General features: G+C 38.8%; 1 protein-coding gene across 1 annotated transcript in view; it reads left to right on the top strand.

Moving 5' to 3' along the window:
• Positions 1-17,840, top strand: part of RIMS1 (regulating synaptic membrane exocytosis 1) — a 342,135-nt gene that overhangs the window by 313,870 nt on the left and 10,425 nt on the right. Inside the window, 1 exon segment of the mRNA XM_030034563.2 lies at positions 16,021-16,162. Within this exon segment, the coding sequence (XP_029890423.1) occupies positions 16,021-16,162 (142 nt within the window).

Genomic DNA, 17,840 nt, shown 5'->3' with positions numbered 1-17,840 from the left:
TCCCATTGATTTCACGGCTTAAGAATTTGGTAACCCGATAAGACTGTTTTGTAGACTAAATGGATGACCTTTTGCAGATTGCTTTTTTTCTGTTTGTTGTCCAAAGCTCTCTATCCTGGTCAGAGTTGCAGCAGCAGTATAGCAATCATTTTGCAATCCCAGCTGGAGCAAGCACTGCTATGGCTACTATGTAAACATGTACTGTTGAACTTCGCTCTGTAGTGCAATTTATTTTGTGTGCTCTTAATTTATGTTCTGACTTTTATAGTTCATGTCAGACCTCTTTAATAGTAGCGATGGTTCTTTGTTCTTTGCATTGTTGGCAGTCGTAGACCTTAAAGCATTTTACAAAGGAACGGTAAGTGCCATTGTCCCGTTTTTATTGAGGAACAAACTCCAGGACTGGAAGTAACCTACTGAAAATCTCACAGCCTGCAGAAGAGCCAAGACTTCTTAAAAACTTATGACTGTAATTACCAGATTTAAAAATATTTGTGACTGTTTAAAGTACCTAGGAGCACATTGTAAGAGATGTAGTAATCTCATTGAAATGATGCTGGAAAAAAAACAACCCAGAGTGCCCGCAGAGTGTGCCTGCACGTGTGTGAGCATGTGTGTGTAACCTTTAGTTAGGGGTATTGTTTTAAGCAAAGATTCCGTGGGACCTTAAATGTCCATACATTAAAGCATGTCTAAATATCACTTCCATATTAAACATATTTAATAATATTTATATTACAAACTAGGACAGTGTTAGCTTTCTTGAAATGGGAATCTGTGACTGAAAGCAATACGACGTTTGACCCCTACAACATGTTCTAGTAGGACTCATGTCTCTGTGCTGCTGGGATATAATGTGGGTTGTGCATACATTCATCCTTGGCTTCACTTAGCAGCTTCATTTCTTGTGTCCTCCTAGTAAGGGTGCTTCTGTTTGGGGGATTTCAGTTAAATAAATACTCTACCAGGAACGACTTGCTTTAAAGTTTAACACAGTACATTATTCTCTGCAGTGTAAAATTAGCTAAATGAGGAAATAGTAGTAACTGATTTCTTGACATATTGTAGTGATATTATTATAAAAGGTATGTTGACCACAAGCTGAGTCAGAACTTCACTGTAAGAAGATTCGTAAATTTTTTTAACTTGGTGAACTCAGTTGAACCGTGAAGAAATGCGTAAGATACGTGAACAGCTCATTAACTAAATTAAAATACTTACAAATAGATTCATCCATCACTGGGTAGCCTTGAAAATGTGTATGTTTATACTCGCATCCTGTTGACCATTCTTTCAGCTCATATTTTGTACTTCAGAACATAGCATGGTGACATTTGTTATCTTGATGGCACAGTGCTGAACTCTCTGTAACAAAATCTTTTTATTCAGATTGCTAGTTTTTCTATCAAAATAATAGCTTATCATTGTCATAAGTTATCTTTACAAAATACTTGAAAATACTGTGGTTACCTGCCTTGCTGAATAGGAAGATGGCATGATAAGCGATCACTTAAGTGTACGCCAGATGTTTTTTGTAATACTGAAGAAAAGCAGACCAGAATTTCACCCTGATTCTGGGTTGGTGCTTTATTTGTTATTGTGTTGTTGGGATGAATAGAACAGAACATATTATAAATTCCTGGACTGTAAGTTATATTAAAAACCATAATACTATTTTTTATAGCTCATATCCTAGTAGCTAGGTAATTGTAATTATTTCAGATTTTCAGGCACCATTGTGCTGGAGCAGGATTTTTAGGGAAAGTTGACTTTGGTTTCTAAAGTGCGTTATTTTCCTCACTGTTGAAATACCATATTGTCACATTACAAACATATTGGAAGTTTTATTTAAATATGATGCATTAAGCATCTAGATGAAGGTGAGGTCCAGTCCTATGTATGTTTCACAGGGAAGAGTCCCATGGAGATCTACACCTGATGAACTTGGACCTTGGTGAAAATTCTGCATGGTTTTGTGAACAAGTATGTAAGACATAAAAAAACACTTCTTCCCAATATAGAGGAAAAGAAAACATTCAATAGGACCATGCACTTTGGATTTGTTTTAAATTACCCACGCTTTTATATTTAGCTTGATATAGTCAATGAGCCTGTGTAGCCCAAAGTTCCTCCGAAGATGACACAAAAATGTATAGAAAAGTTAAGGCCTTTGAAGAAGTTTTGGTCTTCATTGTGCATCTTCCTCTTTCCCAACTTGGCGTACACATAATACAGTCTTCAGAGAAAGACCACCACTGGACAATGGTGTCCAATCAAGGGTTAGAAAGATTGCTTTTACTTAAAAATTTCTGTGGAAGAAAACGTAAATTCTTCTAAGAACTTTTCTGACTATATATTGGAAGTTCTTGACTGGAGAGAAATGCCTTCAGTTTTCATCTAGAATATGTTCTTTTTGTTAAAAATTAAATACATGTCTTTAAAGCTGAGGAAAATAGGAGATATTGTGAATATATATATATTCTTTTGGAAACTGTATGCAGTGAGGCACATTGTATGAAAGAATTATAAAGTAAAATAATTTTTAGATTTGAATCATCTTTCGGTGACATTGGCTCCTGTTGCCACTGAAATGCACATCAAAACTCACTTCAAAAGAAACTGGAGATTGTCTTCATTACATATCTTCAGTGCTGCATCACTAATGGATAAGGTAAATCCTGTGATTACAGTCTCCTTTTCACAAATATCCTCTTTCTAATAGCTGACATGCTAGTTTTTATATTTTTCATAGTCTAAAGATGGTGTATATAATAACATATAATCATTATTATCTAAAGGCTCTGAAATAGTTATTATACTAATGATGTATGTTACTTAAGCTTATTCAAAGTTGCTTCTATATTGTTTCTTATTCTAGCAGTAGCTATATCATTTAACTTATCAAGGAGCTTCCCAAACTTTTCTTTTTGTGATGGTTGCATGCTCTTGATGTTATCTTTCATTATGATTTTATTAGAAGTTACCTGACAATAAGTTTTATTATGTCCATCCAGTCTTTACTTACTCAAGAGGCTAGTAATACCAGTTTTAGATAAATGAGCTGGGATTTGTGCACTTTTTATTGTTTGGTTGTTGCTTTCTCTCCAATATTCCGTCATGTTAGATTCTGTGGTACTCATGGAGTTTTAAAGTCTGTTATATTATAGAGGCTATAATAACAAAAATACATGTTTCCTTAAATAGCATTTCATAATAACAGAGCAAGATCATGTTTTTAAGTTTTATCTTATGTGATTTTGATTTATATTGTATATAGAAATCTTTTTTTCTGTGCATATATTGTGTTTAAACCTTATTTTGACGACATCTTACCTGCATAGAATTTACATGTCTTATTTTTGCCTACTATTTAACTGGCCGTTGCTATTTTTATAGCAACCTGTACTCAATAACAGCTAACCTCTCACACTGTGAACACACCCAAAAAGAAGCACTCTCATTAATGATCATAGTAATCCTGAGCAGCAAATAGAGCTTTATCTGTCAGTTCCAAGAAAAAATACTATCTGAAATAATTTGTGTAATATACAGATAATAAGAGATTAGTGCATCTGTTCCAAAGAGCCTGACCTTCAAACCATTAGCTCTGCAAGATTCAAGCACCATGGTGTAATCCTGCTATGAAAGGCAAGTTTGTTTTACTTTTGTATTTTATGATCTTCATCCATGAGCTAATATATATTGAAATCCCTGGAAAGATGTAGTACTACTTGGCTTAAGTTATTCTATGCTAAGTTAGAGACTAAAATTACTGTAAAAGGCAAGTTTCTGTTTTGCCAATAGTAAGCCTAGGACTGTGAAAATAAGGTGTGCTTATTATATTTTCATGTTGTGCCATCTACTCTGGGGAGCCATCTTTCTATATGCTATCTGCAAGTAAATTCGGATTCTGAGATCTGTGGTTCAGACTGGCTGATTGATTACTGTAGGTTTTCATGTTTGGTTTTATGATGTGGATTTGAAAGTTTCCCTTCATACCGAGCTGTTCGATTTTCTGCTACCCTTTCTCATTTTCTTCATGCCAATGTCCATATGCAATTTTTGTTTTCCAGTTTATTTTAAAATGGTTGTCATCTCTTCATCTGTGATAGGTTTGTTAGTGCCCTCTATATCAAAACAGCAAGAAAATGTAATGTTCGGTCTTAGCCTCTGCATTTGGATAATATAGAAAGAGAAAAATGGCCTGTTAAATAGTTTGGAAGTATTGGAATTAGCTTCATATTGTGCTGGAATGTCTGTTATTAGCATACATGGAGCAACTTTTGCAGATATTATATTAGCTCAAGACAAGTGCCTTTAATCATTAAACTTACTAATATGCCTGCACCATTGCATTAAAAATTGTAGTTCAAGTAACCCTGTGTTTTACTTGGCATAGCATTTTGGAAGTGTTTTCACTTCAGAAATAGCTAGAAGTTTGGGAGGGAGTTGTGTTTTTTTCTGTAGAGATAGGCTGTATTAGCACCGTTTCATTTTCTTTTTCCATCTCATCCTGCCTTGTGTTTGAAAGGGCTTTAAAATCTGGTAAACACTCGCTGTCTGCTTATATTTATTGGCTCTAATTCAGATCTTTCAAATACTAATTTATAATATATGGCTAATTCTCTCTTGTGCTTGTATTTTTCTTAGCTTTTTATCGTGTTTGTAACAGATTAATTATATGAGAAATCTATTATCAAACAAGCCAACAGTCACAATAAAGAAATCTTGCTTTGTAATAAAAATTTAGCATAATTTACCAGAGAAAACACAGAACAACTCTTCCTGTATCAGTACCCTTTCTGCCTGGTGTCTGTTGACCGTTGCCTCATCTCCTTTGCCTTTGAGGACGAGTGCTTCCTCGCTAAGCAAGGTTTGCAATCCAGAAAAGGGAGCTGAGGAGAATGAGGAATGGGCAGCCATAGGGACCCGCAAAAATAACCTGGATTCATTTTTAATGGCAAAAGGCAAGGTGTTACAGAAAACCCTGCTATCTCGCATCTCTCCCTACCTTGCCCAGTAATCAAAGCCATACTGATGCGGTGGCAATTTTTTGTGCTGGTGTCTGTCTGCGGCACAGCTGAACCTTTACGTCTTGTCAGGAGAGTTTTCCTCAGTGCATATTTGATAATGGGCATAAACCAGCAATACTGGATGCAAACCTTAGGATTTTGTAGCAGAGTTATGCCGGAGCATTCATTTGGGAAGGTTGGCTGAGCGATCTGTCTCTAAACTGTGTCTTCGTTTACAGTTGTCCACTTTCAATAATACAAAGGGAACAATTATATCTTACAGTTACGCGGTGTTTATCTAGCACAGACCCACTGCCCAAGTCCGTAGGAGTTTTACATACTGACTGCTGTAACTAATGTAAACCAGTTTGAACGTAATGCCACAAACAGCTGTTTTAAAACGAAAACGTTGAGCAACTGGCTCGCTCACTGCTTACCTGTCTTAACTACTACTGTGAATAAAAAGCTTATATAAAAAGGTAAATTTTGCACCAGCACCACCATTAAGCGGATTTGAGCTCTAGCTGACCAAAAGACGGAGCCTCTCCTGAGTTTTTAGTCTCCCTTCTGGCAGCTGTTACCTGGGCTGACCTCAAATGCGAGAGGTAGGTCCGTATGTCATCGCAACATAGCTGGCTTGGGACTTTATGTAGTCACATTTAAAAAGAAATTAATTCAAAAGCAAAGTAAACCTTAGCATAGGTACTTCGGCTGAAGAAGAGCGTGGCTGTATGTTACTGCAGCTGAAACTTCAGAGGGATCACTGATGGTGATACAACGTACAGCACCGCAAACAAGGTTGCAAAAACACCATGCACATCTGTGTTTAGGAATGTAGAAAGTTTAAATGAAAGTTTGTTTTGGGGTGTGGTACTTCGGAGGCTGCCCAGAAAAATTTGCTCTGTAGAGAGTCCGAGGCTCGAATTCGCTCTTCCTGCAGTGGCGGAGGAACAAGCCAAGCTTTTGGTCAGCCTTTCTGTTACAGATCCGGAATTGCAGATCAAACAGTTACAATCCTGGCAAGGGGTTTTGATCATACAAATAAGAAAAATGAGGAATGATTTTTCCTGAGACTAGGAGAAGGAGTGTAAAGGCTGTGACTGAAGTGGGGGCTTTCTGGGAGCCTATGGCGTGAAAGCCTTCCCTCCATGGGTTTTTTATTTAAACTATACACCTCTGTTGAGTTTCCCTGAGTAAGAGCCTGAGTGGGAGGGAATTTCTGTACACTTGGCATAAGTGGAGCACTTTGTGTAGAACTGCTCAACAGGGCAGCCTGGTCTCAGAGCCTTTGCCGCGCATGTGCTTGAAGGCACGTCTCGGGAGGGGGACGTGCACACATTAGCAGCTACCAACATCAGCATTTCATTCCTACCATGGCATTGTACTGACCTTTGGAAGATAAATCTTTCCATTTAATTGTATTTTTCTGTTTTAATTTTTTTAACATACATCACGAGAGAACTGCAGACCATATGACTACGTATTTTTCAAAAAGGTGGTAAGCCACCCTCTCTGTGGTATTCTGAGCATCATTTCTATATGTGTGCTGCAGAGCAAGAAGATACAAATTATACAAATTACTTTAACCATTGCACTATATAGGAAATCTGTGCCTGTGCAGTGAAAACAGGTGGACATTTCTGCATAGGTGTGACATTGAGATATACTGCATCCCCACTGCAGAGGATTTTGAATTTGTTAGTCACCCATACAGTATTTGCAACCACAAGTCCTGTTACATCTTTATTAGCTGAAATGCACAATATCATTTGTGGCATTTTTCTCATTAATCATTTTATGATACTTTAAATAATCAGAACTTCACCATAACTTGAAGATCCACTGGAGAGAAATTTATTACATGCATGTTTTTCGTTTTCTCCCTATTCTTTTTGAAATAGTTTTCTTCCTTTTGCTTGACAAATGCTGAGACATTTCCTTTCTCCTTTCTATCTTTAATCAACCTGATGTCCAAATTCATTAGGTTGGGTACCTCCTTTCTTTGTAAAAGAGAGCGAGAGAAAGCACATCGGTCCCTACAATGCTTGAATGCCAAGTTGATAAAGGTTTGTTAAATTAATAGATTCTTAAACAATTGCAAGAGGAAAGCATATTATGTTTTTGGAGTAGAGTGTCAGAAAAACTGAACGATTTGACATGGAAACAACTCTGTGGCAAAGTCTGTTTCCTCAAAATGAAGTTTAAAGATAAAAGGGGTAATTCAAAAAGGAAGTTCTGTTCTCAAAATACACATGGGTGTTTAGGAGGCAGTGAAGCTTTAACTTTGGTGTGCTCAAAGTCCCTCTAAGACAGTAACATTGTTAAGAATTTTCTGTAGCATAACTGTAATTTAGTATTTAATGCTAATTTGATGGTTTCTCAGCTTTGCAATTTTTCAGGTGGTTTTGTACCAAAATTCATGCAGAATGAGTCAAAATCACCAAGACAGAGAAATGTATTTCAGGGTTTATATGACTCCCCTCATCCAGTGCTGAACAGCAGCATTAAAAAAATGCATCAACCAAGGTTACCAAGAATATTTTGTGCTCTTCTCTACTTGCACATCACTAGAAAATACACTGCTGGCTGAATTTTTTAATGTTTCATCAATATATTATGAAGTGCTAGCTGGCAGGTAGTTCAGTACTTTTTCACTGCAAGGCCCTATAATGTAATCAGAGTTGTAAAAGGAACTTGTGAGTGAAGCAACTTGATCATTCCTCGCAGTGCTGCCGTGCCAAGTGGTTACAGGAGAACGAGGGAGAGGCAACGCCAAGACCCCAGAGATTTATTCTACCCAGAAACAGCACGAGATACTTAAACAAAGGTGAATTTGCTTTAGGTGCCGGCTGCTTGCTAAGGATTATATCGTAGCCGATGTTTAATTTTGCTTAAACCAGAGGTAAGCCTGTATTTTCTGTGTGTTACTGTGATGAGCCTACTTATTAGTCTGATCTAGCAGCATGTGTTAGTCTGGGGTTATAACTTTGCAATGCTACAGTCACTAAGGAAAAACCTGTGCTGGCGTGATACTCCATTGATCTGATACACTAGAAATGATCTCTAAAGGCAGGTTAGTAACAGTTTTAAAGGGAAATGTAATACCCACCTGGGAGGTGCTCTTAGTGGTAAAATAAAACTTGAAGGGCTTGAAAGTTGCAGTCCGAACAAATCGAACCACAGAAAAGGTACGGCATATTCAGATCAATTTGCAGGATGCAAGTTGTTTTGAGGAAGAGGAGGGGACTGTTTCTGAAGCTGTAATGTCTCCTGATTAGTATGCTGTGCCATTAAATTCGGGTTAGTATTCAGAAACTTTTCAACTGTACAAAAAGGCATGTAATGTCTTTTTACTAGAAGATGCTTTGGCACCAGTGGTTTTGACAGTGTTTCACTTTACAGTTTTTATGGAAATTATTAAAAGAATTAGGCTTTGGGTTGCCATTATGTACATCACAGTTCTCAGGAAATTTTTTGAAGATGCATAGCAATAGTAAGGGTTTTTATTAGTGATATCTTATAAATTGTCTCGTGGGTGATATCATCTTGTAAAACATTGTCTTTTAGTAATTATACTGTCATTTTATGTTTTTAATAATAAATACCGAAGTATTTGCAATTGTGAAGACTCTTATTTAAAAACAGTCTCAAATTTACTAAAATTGCAATGGCTGCCTAGAACCAAAAAAGACGTCATGCAGTTACTTAAATATGTTTAAATTTTTAAAGAAATAAAATGTTGTTTTAGTTTATCTGAAGAATCTCTCCTACTTTCTCCTGCATTACAATGTTGTTTTCCCCTCCTGTATTAACTGGCAGGTGTGTCCCAGCACCCTTTCAGTGGACAAATGTTCTCTCTGTACCATATGTCAGTTCTCTTCTAAGGGTTGGCTGGTAATAAACGATGTTGTAATGTAGGGCTGTGTTTTGCTGTAAAAATGTTACTGTTGAAGTGCAAACAGCTTTTCTGAGCTGCTTTCATTCCGTCTCGCTTTCTCCTCCAGTCTAACAAAGCCAAGAATATGTAGGAAAGTGAGTGCTTGAAATTTTATAAAACTGTTTATGTAGTAAATAATCTGTTGGAAACATGACTTTGTTGTGTTGCTAATTGAATTTCACTGAAATAGGCTTTAAGAGTTGAAGAACTAGGCATGTATACCTATTACCAGTTTTCATTGACATATTCTGCTTTTATATAGCTCTCTGCATATGTGTAAACAAGGTAATTAAGATGCTGTTATTTCTGTATGTTTATGAAGTGTGTTTAGTGCAATCCCAGCAGTAAAAACTCGTTACCATGTATCATCACTGATTGCCTCATTTCGGCTGACAGACAGTGGCTGATTTCACTTCATTGCAAGTATGTGGACAAAACTATTAATGTAAAAAAGTCTTTGGACAAAAAATACGAGTAATTTCAGAAGCCATAACTGAACTTCTTCTGACCAAATACCCTTGCTTTTCCTTCCAGGTTTTTCCTTTCCAGGTTTTCTTCCCTGACATGGGGAATTCATAGGTATCAGGATAATCATACAAAATGACATGCTTGTTTTTACTTTTTTTTTTTTTTTTTTTTTTTTCCAGTAAACATGCCTAAGACCATCTTTTCTTAAGGAGATAGGATTTGTAAAAGCAGTTGCTCAGAGTTTTGAGGCCATTGTCAGGTAGTAAATAATGGCCTGATTTTCAAGTTCCTGTTTACTTTTGTTTTGAGCATGGACCTTAAGCAGTTCCTGTCATTTGTTCTCAAAGTACTTCTTCGGCTTCACAGAAGTCAATAGGAGCTGTTGGATAAGTAAGATTACTTTCCTTTGAAATCTAAGTGCAAACTGTTAAAGAGTCTGAGTTTGCAAGTTTGCTTTTCAATGATAAACACAGTCAAAAGCTGAGATTCTGCAGTACGCTGGCTAAAATGCCATCAAAGCATTAACATAACTGTTAACAGCAATTCAGTGAATTCTCCTTTTGTTAGCATTGGTACTTTTTGTTCCTTTGTCTCTAAATATGTCAGAAAAAAAATACTGTGTATATATAATGGACCAATTGCATTATCTTCTTTTTATCTGAAAAATATCTTTTTATATCTTTTGTATTATCTGAAAATATTTATTGGGAATGAAATTGGTTTGCCAGCTGAATATATGAATTTATAAATATAGTTGTGAGATACAGTTTCTTCCAAACTCCTGATAAAAAGATAAATCTTGGTAAATTATCTGAGCTGAAAAGGTGAATATTCTTTCTAGAAGGTTTTGTTATTTATAGTAGTATAAATGTTGTTTGTGGATTTGTTTTAATAAATAGAAATGGGAAGAAGTACATGATGGTTTGTATTTGGATCTAACACCACAGAATATAAACGGCATTCTCCTTTCTTTGAATATATTGTGTGATAGGCGGAGGAAACATTTAGAAGACCATTACTACAATATTTCAGATGTCTTTTTATAAACAGCATTATATATTCAGGAGAATATAGCAGAATACACAGAATGGAAAATACAGTGGAGTATTGTGGAATATGAAGTCTAGGAAACATTTGTATTTAAATGTCGTATTTTTTACTATTTATCTTCTGTCCGTAGTCACTATGTATTTTCAATCTTTGCAATCAATCTACTGCTGAGTTCATCTGAGATGTACACATGTAAAAGAAAATGCTGTTTGAATTATTTCTTCTTTTCTTCCTCTGTTTTAGGACTAAAGCCAAAGGGTGCTTTGTCAATTCATGTGTAAATACATTTTGTTGTTGTTTGAAAGTGCTACATGCAGAGTGAGTGGGATGCTGCAGAACTTGTAACTCAGCAGGCCTCCCAGCAGCTAAATTTGAGGTTGTAAAATCAGTAGCACATCAGAAAGGACCAGAAGGAAATGTGCCCCTTGGCTTTTCTTTTTCTAGTTCTTTGAATTGAGGATGACCCTTACTATTCCAGTTGGCGTAATCTTGGTGGTGTCTCGCACAGTCGGTGTGCAAACCAACAATATGGTCACAGTCCTGCCAGGTTTCAGTCAGAGCTGGCTTGGAGCTGTAGTCCTTTTAGGCTTTCTTTGGATGCATGAGCGCGCTTGATACCGTGAATAATTTGCCCTTGAGTCATGCAATGACATTGAGTATTAGTACCCTTCTTATTATCCCTTTCATTAGTGGATTTAGCAGTGGTGTATGCTTTGTTCTCTGGAGCGTTCTTTTGAACGAGTCACGAATTTTCCATGCCACGTACCCAGGTGCTGCATGTGTGTAAATTTCTTTTTTTGGTGCTAACCGACTAGTTGCCCTCAGGTATGATTCTGGGTAATGCTCACTCAAGGCACCTCTCCCTATAGGCAGTACGTAGAAGACCATGTCAGGATTGTCGTCTTCTGCCCTGCAGAGATCTCTAACGCTGTCCTATTGACTAAATCACCAAGCTTGGGTCCTTGCGTATTCTTGTATGTCCCCTAGCCTTGTCCCGTGGCATGTAATATACATCTTGACATCACAGGATAAAAGCTGTACTCCAGCAGGTCGTGACGCAGCCGCTCCTGTTACTTCAGGCTTACTATACTGAAACAAGAGCAAAACCTAGTAATTGCCTCCAGGCACCACATGGAGCCCAGAGGAAAAGCCAGGCCAATGGTGATGCCATGTGCAGTCATGCCTTCGCTAAGAGCAGTCATGGATTCAAGTCATTTTGGGCCATTTGTCCTGGCTTTGTCATCTCTGAATTGGATGCCTTTAGAAACGTAAAGCTAGCCTTCAGGTATCTCGAGTAGGCCATCTTAATTCTATAGATACTATCACTGACCCTTTCTCGCTAATATAATTCTGTTGTCAATGGTGTTTCCTGGCTGCTATACTTGAAGGTGATGAGGAAGTATAGAAATTGGGGACACATCAACTACATTGGTATTTTGTGCAAATGTGAGACAGTGTGTACACTAACGAGCTTGCTTTTTGCTCTTCATCATTACTTAGATCAGGATCTCCATTAATTTACTTTTGTCTGAGAAAACCAAAATCAGGGACCAGTTTCTTGTCAGACCAAAAAAGAATCACTATAGGCTGTATTTATAATACGTAGACTGAAATAGCACATTGCACACACACATCAGTGTGTTGTAGCGGGAGTGCTAAAACAAGGCTGTTGATGAATTGCAAAATGCTTACAAGCTGTGTACGTTTTGTAGCTGCAGATGGCTGCTTTATGATCCTTTTGCATCAGTTATTAAATCTGCAAAAATGTTCATCACAATTGCTCTATAATAGTCTTTAGCTTGTACCTGTTAAACTATATGTTTACATGCAGCTTATACACATCAATCTGCATTTCTGCTTGCAGAAAGCCTTACATAACTGACACAGCAGACAGAAGCATACAGGCCATTTTGGAGTAAATTTTGCACCTAAATGGTATTCAGTATAGGGACAGTTTATCTTCAGTCTGAGCAATGAATATAGTGTAATTTACACAGTGCAGGCAAATAACTGTAACATATTATAAAATTTAATTGCACATACCAAACTAATAAAAATCAGAAGCAGGACCAAGCATTTTCCAATAGATAACCAGGCAAGAGTAGCAAATCTTCTCAATATATCATAGATATTGAACTTAAATATTTTACGAACTTGTGCTGTTCATATAATGGCAGCATTCCAAAGATATATGCAGAACTGCTAGATTAAAAGTAATACCAGATGAAAATGAAAGTTTTAAAAAAGAACACATTATGAAGAACAGGAGAAACACTGGTAGTTGTTCGGATTCTGTATTTCATTGTGCAGTTAAGGCAGGACTGGAAGTTGTACCCCAAAGTGTGACTTCGTATTACTGGGGCAGCTTTAGAAATAACAGCAGTTCCCAACTCAGCTGTATGCTAACCACCTCCCTCCCTTGCAGAACTGGGTTTTGCTGAGAAGTTTACAGGAGTACACCAACAAGACAAACTGTTCTCATTACTTTTTGTGCTATAAGTGGATGAAAAAAATATGATCTGCATAACTGACCAAGGTTAAAACATCCAAAACCTGTGCAACGTGTGTTTCGGTTCTTAGTCATGGGCAAAAGCAATTCCCTTTATGCCATAGAACTCTTGAGGTATTTTACCATCCTGTCTTGGGTTGCTTTTATGTTATATTTCTGATTGTACTGCAGAATATTAAGACTGAGGTTGTACAGTGAAATATGCTGGAGTACTCTAGTTTTCCCAGGAAATGTTGTGGATACTAGTAGCACTTACAAGAGGAGGCAAAAGAATTTTTTTTAATTTTCAACCTGAAAAGAAATGTTGACAAGAAAAAGAAGAGGTGGAATCCAGCAGAGTGAGACAGAGAGCAGTGACTTGAAAAACATTCGGAAAAAGATAGTCTGGTATTTGCAGCACAGCGAGACAAGGTTGTAGACTTGCTTATGGCTGTGCACAAGGATTCCTTCTTTGTGGTTTGTGCATTTAAAACCTGTGGATCAAAGAAATATGTTCAAGCAGCAACATGGACATTATCCCTGATAATATAAAATTACTCTTTCAGAAAAACCCACTTGCTATTTTCAATCTCTGCTGTGGCTCAAAGCTAAAATATTCATTTCTGTAATGTCATCAATGGATATTTTTTATAGTGGTTATTTCTACGAATATGTTCTTCAGCCTTGTTCAGATCCCTAAGTTCCAGCACCCACCGTGTTGTCCAGGTGGTACAGAGCAACATCTCTTTCCCAATTTGTGCCAAGGTCATGATGATCTTGTAGCTACCTTTAGTGTCCCGTCACTCCCAGTTCCTGAGCCGTGAATACTCACAGGCAACCCTATTCATTTCAGGCTCTACCATATTATATCCTTCTGCTCATGCTGCCTGATCTGGCTGGCTCCAGAAAAGAAGGCAGGGGGTAAACCACATAATCTCACCCGCTTTGTAGGAGAAGATGGAAGCAGATGGAAACTTTCGGACAGGTCCCAGCAAGAGAGAGAAGCCCAAAACAATATGGGTGGCAAATGCGTAGCTACTGAAAATGCGAGAGTCCTGCTTTGGTGTAGGGGTCTGCATGTGGGCTATGCTTCCTAGGCTGCCTTTTGATTCATTTTTGATGCTCATCTTACCTTTCAGCGCTGATGTGCTGGACACACCATCTATTTTTAAAGATAAAGCTCAGGTCCAAAATGTAGCATTTGATTTTCTACATATGGAGTCACTGAAGTTCTAGCAAATACCTTCCACAGCCACCTGCACTGTCCACGAGCGGAACCTGGTCTGCCTGGTGAACCTTGTCTAGCCTACTCTACTCATGTTTAGCAGCACTGAATAATGCCTTTTCAGCTGACGAAGGACCAAGAATTTGGATGAGTTGCAGTGGCCCACAGCAAAACCTCAGGGCTGTTGGCCTCAGAAAGGAGTAAAGGATCTGTGGAAATAGCTGATTTCTTCTGCTCAGCAGTTTCTCTGCTTCTGGGTGGCCATAGGTAAACCACCCCTGCTCCAGAAGGCATAAGAGGAAAACCACAGCCCCTTTTGCTGTGGTGATGTCTCTCTCCTCTAAGCCCAATATACGAATTCTTTCTTTTTCGCTTTGGCCACGTTTGCCGTCTCTCTGCTAGCTCCAGAGAGGTTACTGTGATAACTCGGGGAGGGGAGCTGCTCTGTCGTGTGATTTCTCCTTGCCCTCCACCAGCTCTGCAGACCCAAAGAGCAAGGGCGAGCTGTTCTCCGCAGCGCGGTTAAACACCCTGAGCAATAGGTGTCGCGGGGCTACCAAAGCCAGAACTTTTATGTGAAGAAAGGTCAAGATCTGTCAGCTTCAAACATCAGTGGTGTCCGTGTGAAACAGGAAGGTGAAAAATTTTTCAGAACAATCCAGTCTCCACAGCAGGTGGAGATGGAAGAAACATTGACTTTTTCAGACGCTCCCCTGACCAGACTGTGAAAAGGAAGCACAGACTTCGCAGAGAGCAAATGAAGGAGCACTGAAATGAAGGGGCAAATGCAGGAGAAGAATGTTTCTGCATGCACTTACAAGGAACTTTGTCAAATCTATTACTTCCTGAGAGAAACTAATGTTACCCATTGAATGATAGGCTGAACTAAATGCAAAAGAACAGGACACCGAGTTTGAAGTCAGCACACGCTATTACATCACACAGAGGCTTTGGTGGAAGTATTTCAATTATAGATCTCTGAGAGCAATTATCATCATCTAGAAGCATAATTTCTGCCATGCGACAGCAGAATTCATTGATCGGCCATTGCACCTTGAGCCCATAACCACCCCTGTAAAGGACTGGAAGCTCTCCTTGCTCAAGGGTAACCTGAAACCTTCCAGGTGGAACACAAATTGCATTTTAAAGAACGTGTGATGGAAGCTTTTCCAAACGGATTGAGTCTTTAAAGAATTTCACGAGATTTGCATTACTCGGTAGTGTTCAGTTGCAAGCCTAGACTGTGAAGTCCGTCGTCTCCCAAACAAATTCTCCAAGAGTTAATTCTGCTTAGGAGGTGCTGAGATCAGAAGTTATGTAAAGCTCACTGTTTACTTTGAAGAATTTCTGTGGTGAAAAGTAAGATTTTGCTGAGTCACAACACATTATTATATTTTTGATACTAAGTATTTTAGTACTCAACATTTTTCTGTGGAATGCATGAAGGATTTTTTTCCCCTCATTTTCTGAGAGTTGTAACTTCTTTTGTAGTTGCCCAACCTAACTAACAAGGTGGCTAGAGACATCTTACCGAGTATATGGTTAGCAAGCACTATCACAGTCATCCTGTCTACATTCCAACTGTGTAAAGGTCATTAATAAGACACCTAATTTCTAACAGTTTGCCCTAACGAAGATCTGCAGGTTGCATCCCTTTTAAAGAGAAGACATTGCCAGTTTGCAACTGAAGAAGAGAGATTCCTTCTTTGATCAGAATAGTCTTTTTGTATTATTAAATAGTAATGGTCAAGTCAGTTCACTGTTGTTGGGGGAAAACTGCAAGGAAAGGCTTTGCTCGAAGTTGTTATTCTAACTATTGCTTCTTTTTCTCTGCTTTCAGAGGCTGGCAACAAGAAGCTAAAGAGCACGATACAGAGAAGCACAGAGACAGGAATGGCAGCAGAGATGAGAAGTCGTATGGTTCGACAGCCAAGTCGGGAATCCACTGACGGCAGCATAAATAGTTATAGCTCTGAGGGCAAGTAAGTGGCATTAAAAATATCAGCAATGTAGGAGAAGTTTCTTGTCTTTGTAAGAAAACTTGGGATGTGAACAGAGGTCCCAGCTCTGCGTACAGATTCTTCCTCTTGAAACGTTTGCAAAACTGAACTATTTTAGGCACGTAACACAAATGTCTTGAAAACTGAAATTGAGAGAGGACTTCTTAAGGATTCACATTTTCCCTGTCACCCGGTGAGGCATTTTGTTCATCAAAAGACAACTAAATTCAGACCGCGTTATTCAAAACAAAACATAGGGTTACTTTTTCTTTGAGTTATGTTTGGATTAACTCAGAGTTAAACTTCAGATGTTGTATGTAAATCCCTGTGATGTGAAACTCTGTTCAGTAATACTATATACAAAGAAAGTTTAGTCTGGAGTTGGTCCAAGTCTCTTATTGAGAGCTGTAAACCCAGAGTCCAGCTGCCCCATCAGCTGAAATCAGACAGACAACGGTGGGGAATGGGCAGCTGTTTTCATTCACTGCTGACTGACTCAATATGTAGGAAAGGAGAACAAAGGCAGATCTGACACAAAAGTGTGCGTGAATAGTCCAGCCTCCTCACAGCTCTCAGTGGGACTCTACCGTGTGTGCCAGGGCACAGTGGTCACTAGGAAATTCTTAGAAGATGCCTCCCCACAAAAGAAGAAACCGAGGGGTAGGCAAATTGCACCCTGTAGACCTGGAAAAAGCGAGAGATTGGGACTTCTTTGTCTTCATCTTTTTATATGCTTACTGTGTTACCACAATTGGTATTGCACATTGTATAAGGCATGAAGAACCAGGGGCAGCCATGGTGGTGGCAAGGAGCTGTGTAAAGGTGCAGTTTCTTCATCATCAGATGATCTCACCACCCTCATTTTTTTTTACAATGAGAGTGGTGAGGCACTGGAACAGGTTGCCCAGAGAACTTAGGGGTGTCCCATCATTGGAAACATTCAAGGCCAGGTTGGATGGGCCTTTGAGCAACCTGATCTAGTGGAAGGTGTCCCTGCCCATGGCAGGGCGTTGGATCTAGATGATCTTTAAGGTCCCTGCCAACCCAAACCATTCTATGATTCTTTGACAAATCTAAGAATTGCAAGAGCCATGTAAGAAAAACAGGCTCTATCATGAATAACTCAGAGTAAATAAGCATCAGATGAAGAGTGAGGGACAAGAGTAAAATATCCCAGTATTTTTCCCACTATGATTCTATGATAGGGCATTACCTTTACTCTTTCAACACTCCATCCTGCCATCCTCCTTCCTTCCTTTGTGCTGCAGTGTCAGTCTGTAAGGCACCAGTCACTCGCCGTGGAGGCAAAGGACCCAGTAAACTGGACCCTGCTAAGGCGGAGCTGGGGGAGCCTGTTTCCCTGGTTAGCAGTATGGGAGAGGTGGGTGCCCAGCACTGACAGTGAGGATCTTTTCAGGGGAACAGCCTAATCCTCTGCTCCACCCTCAGAGTGTGTAAACAGATTTGGCAAGGCTGGGGCAGCCAAGGTCTGGATCTGGAGGTCACAGTGGGCATCTGAAGGACAGAAACTGCAAGGTAGAGCCTTAAACTGTTGACTTGAGAATCAGTCTCTGAGTAAGGCAGTGAAGAGAGCAAGTGTGCTTTCTTCTTATTGGGACATAGCGGGACTTAGTTTGAAAATTATCCTTTAGAACTAGGT

Source organism: Aquila chrysaetos, chromosome 2 (assembly GCF_900496995.4).
Source record: "Aquila chrysaetos chrysaetos chromosome 2, bAquChr1.4, whole genome shotgun sequence".
Taxonomy (NCBI): Eukaryota; Metazoa; Chordata; class Aves; order Accipitriformes; family Accipitridae; genus Aquila; species Aquila chrysaetos.
This window is presented reverse-complemented; position numbering and strand designations above follow the sequence as displayed.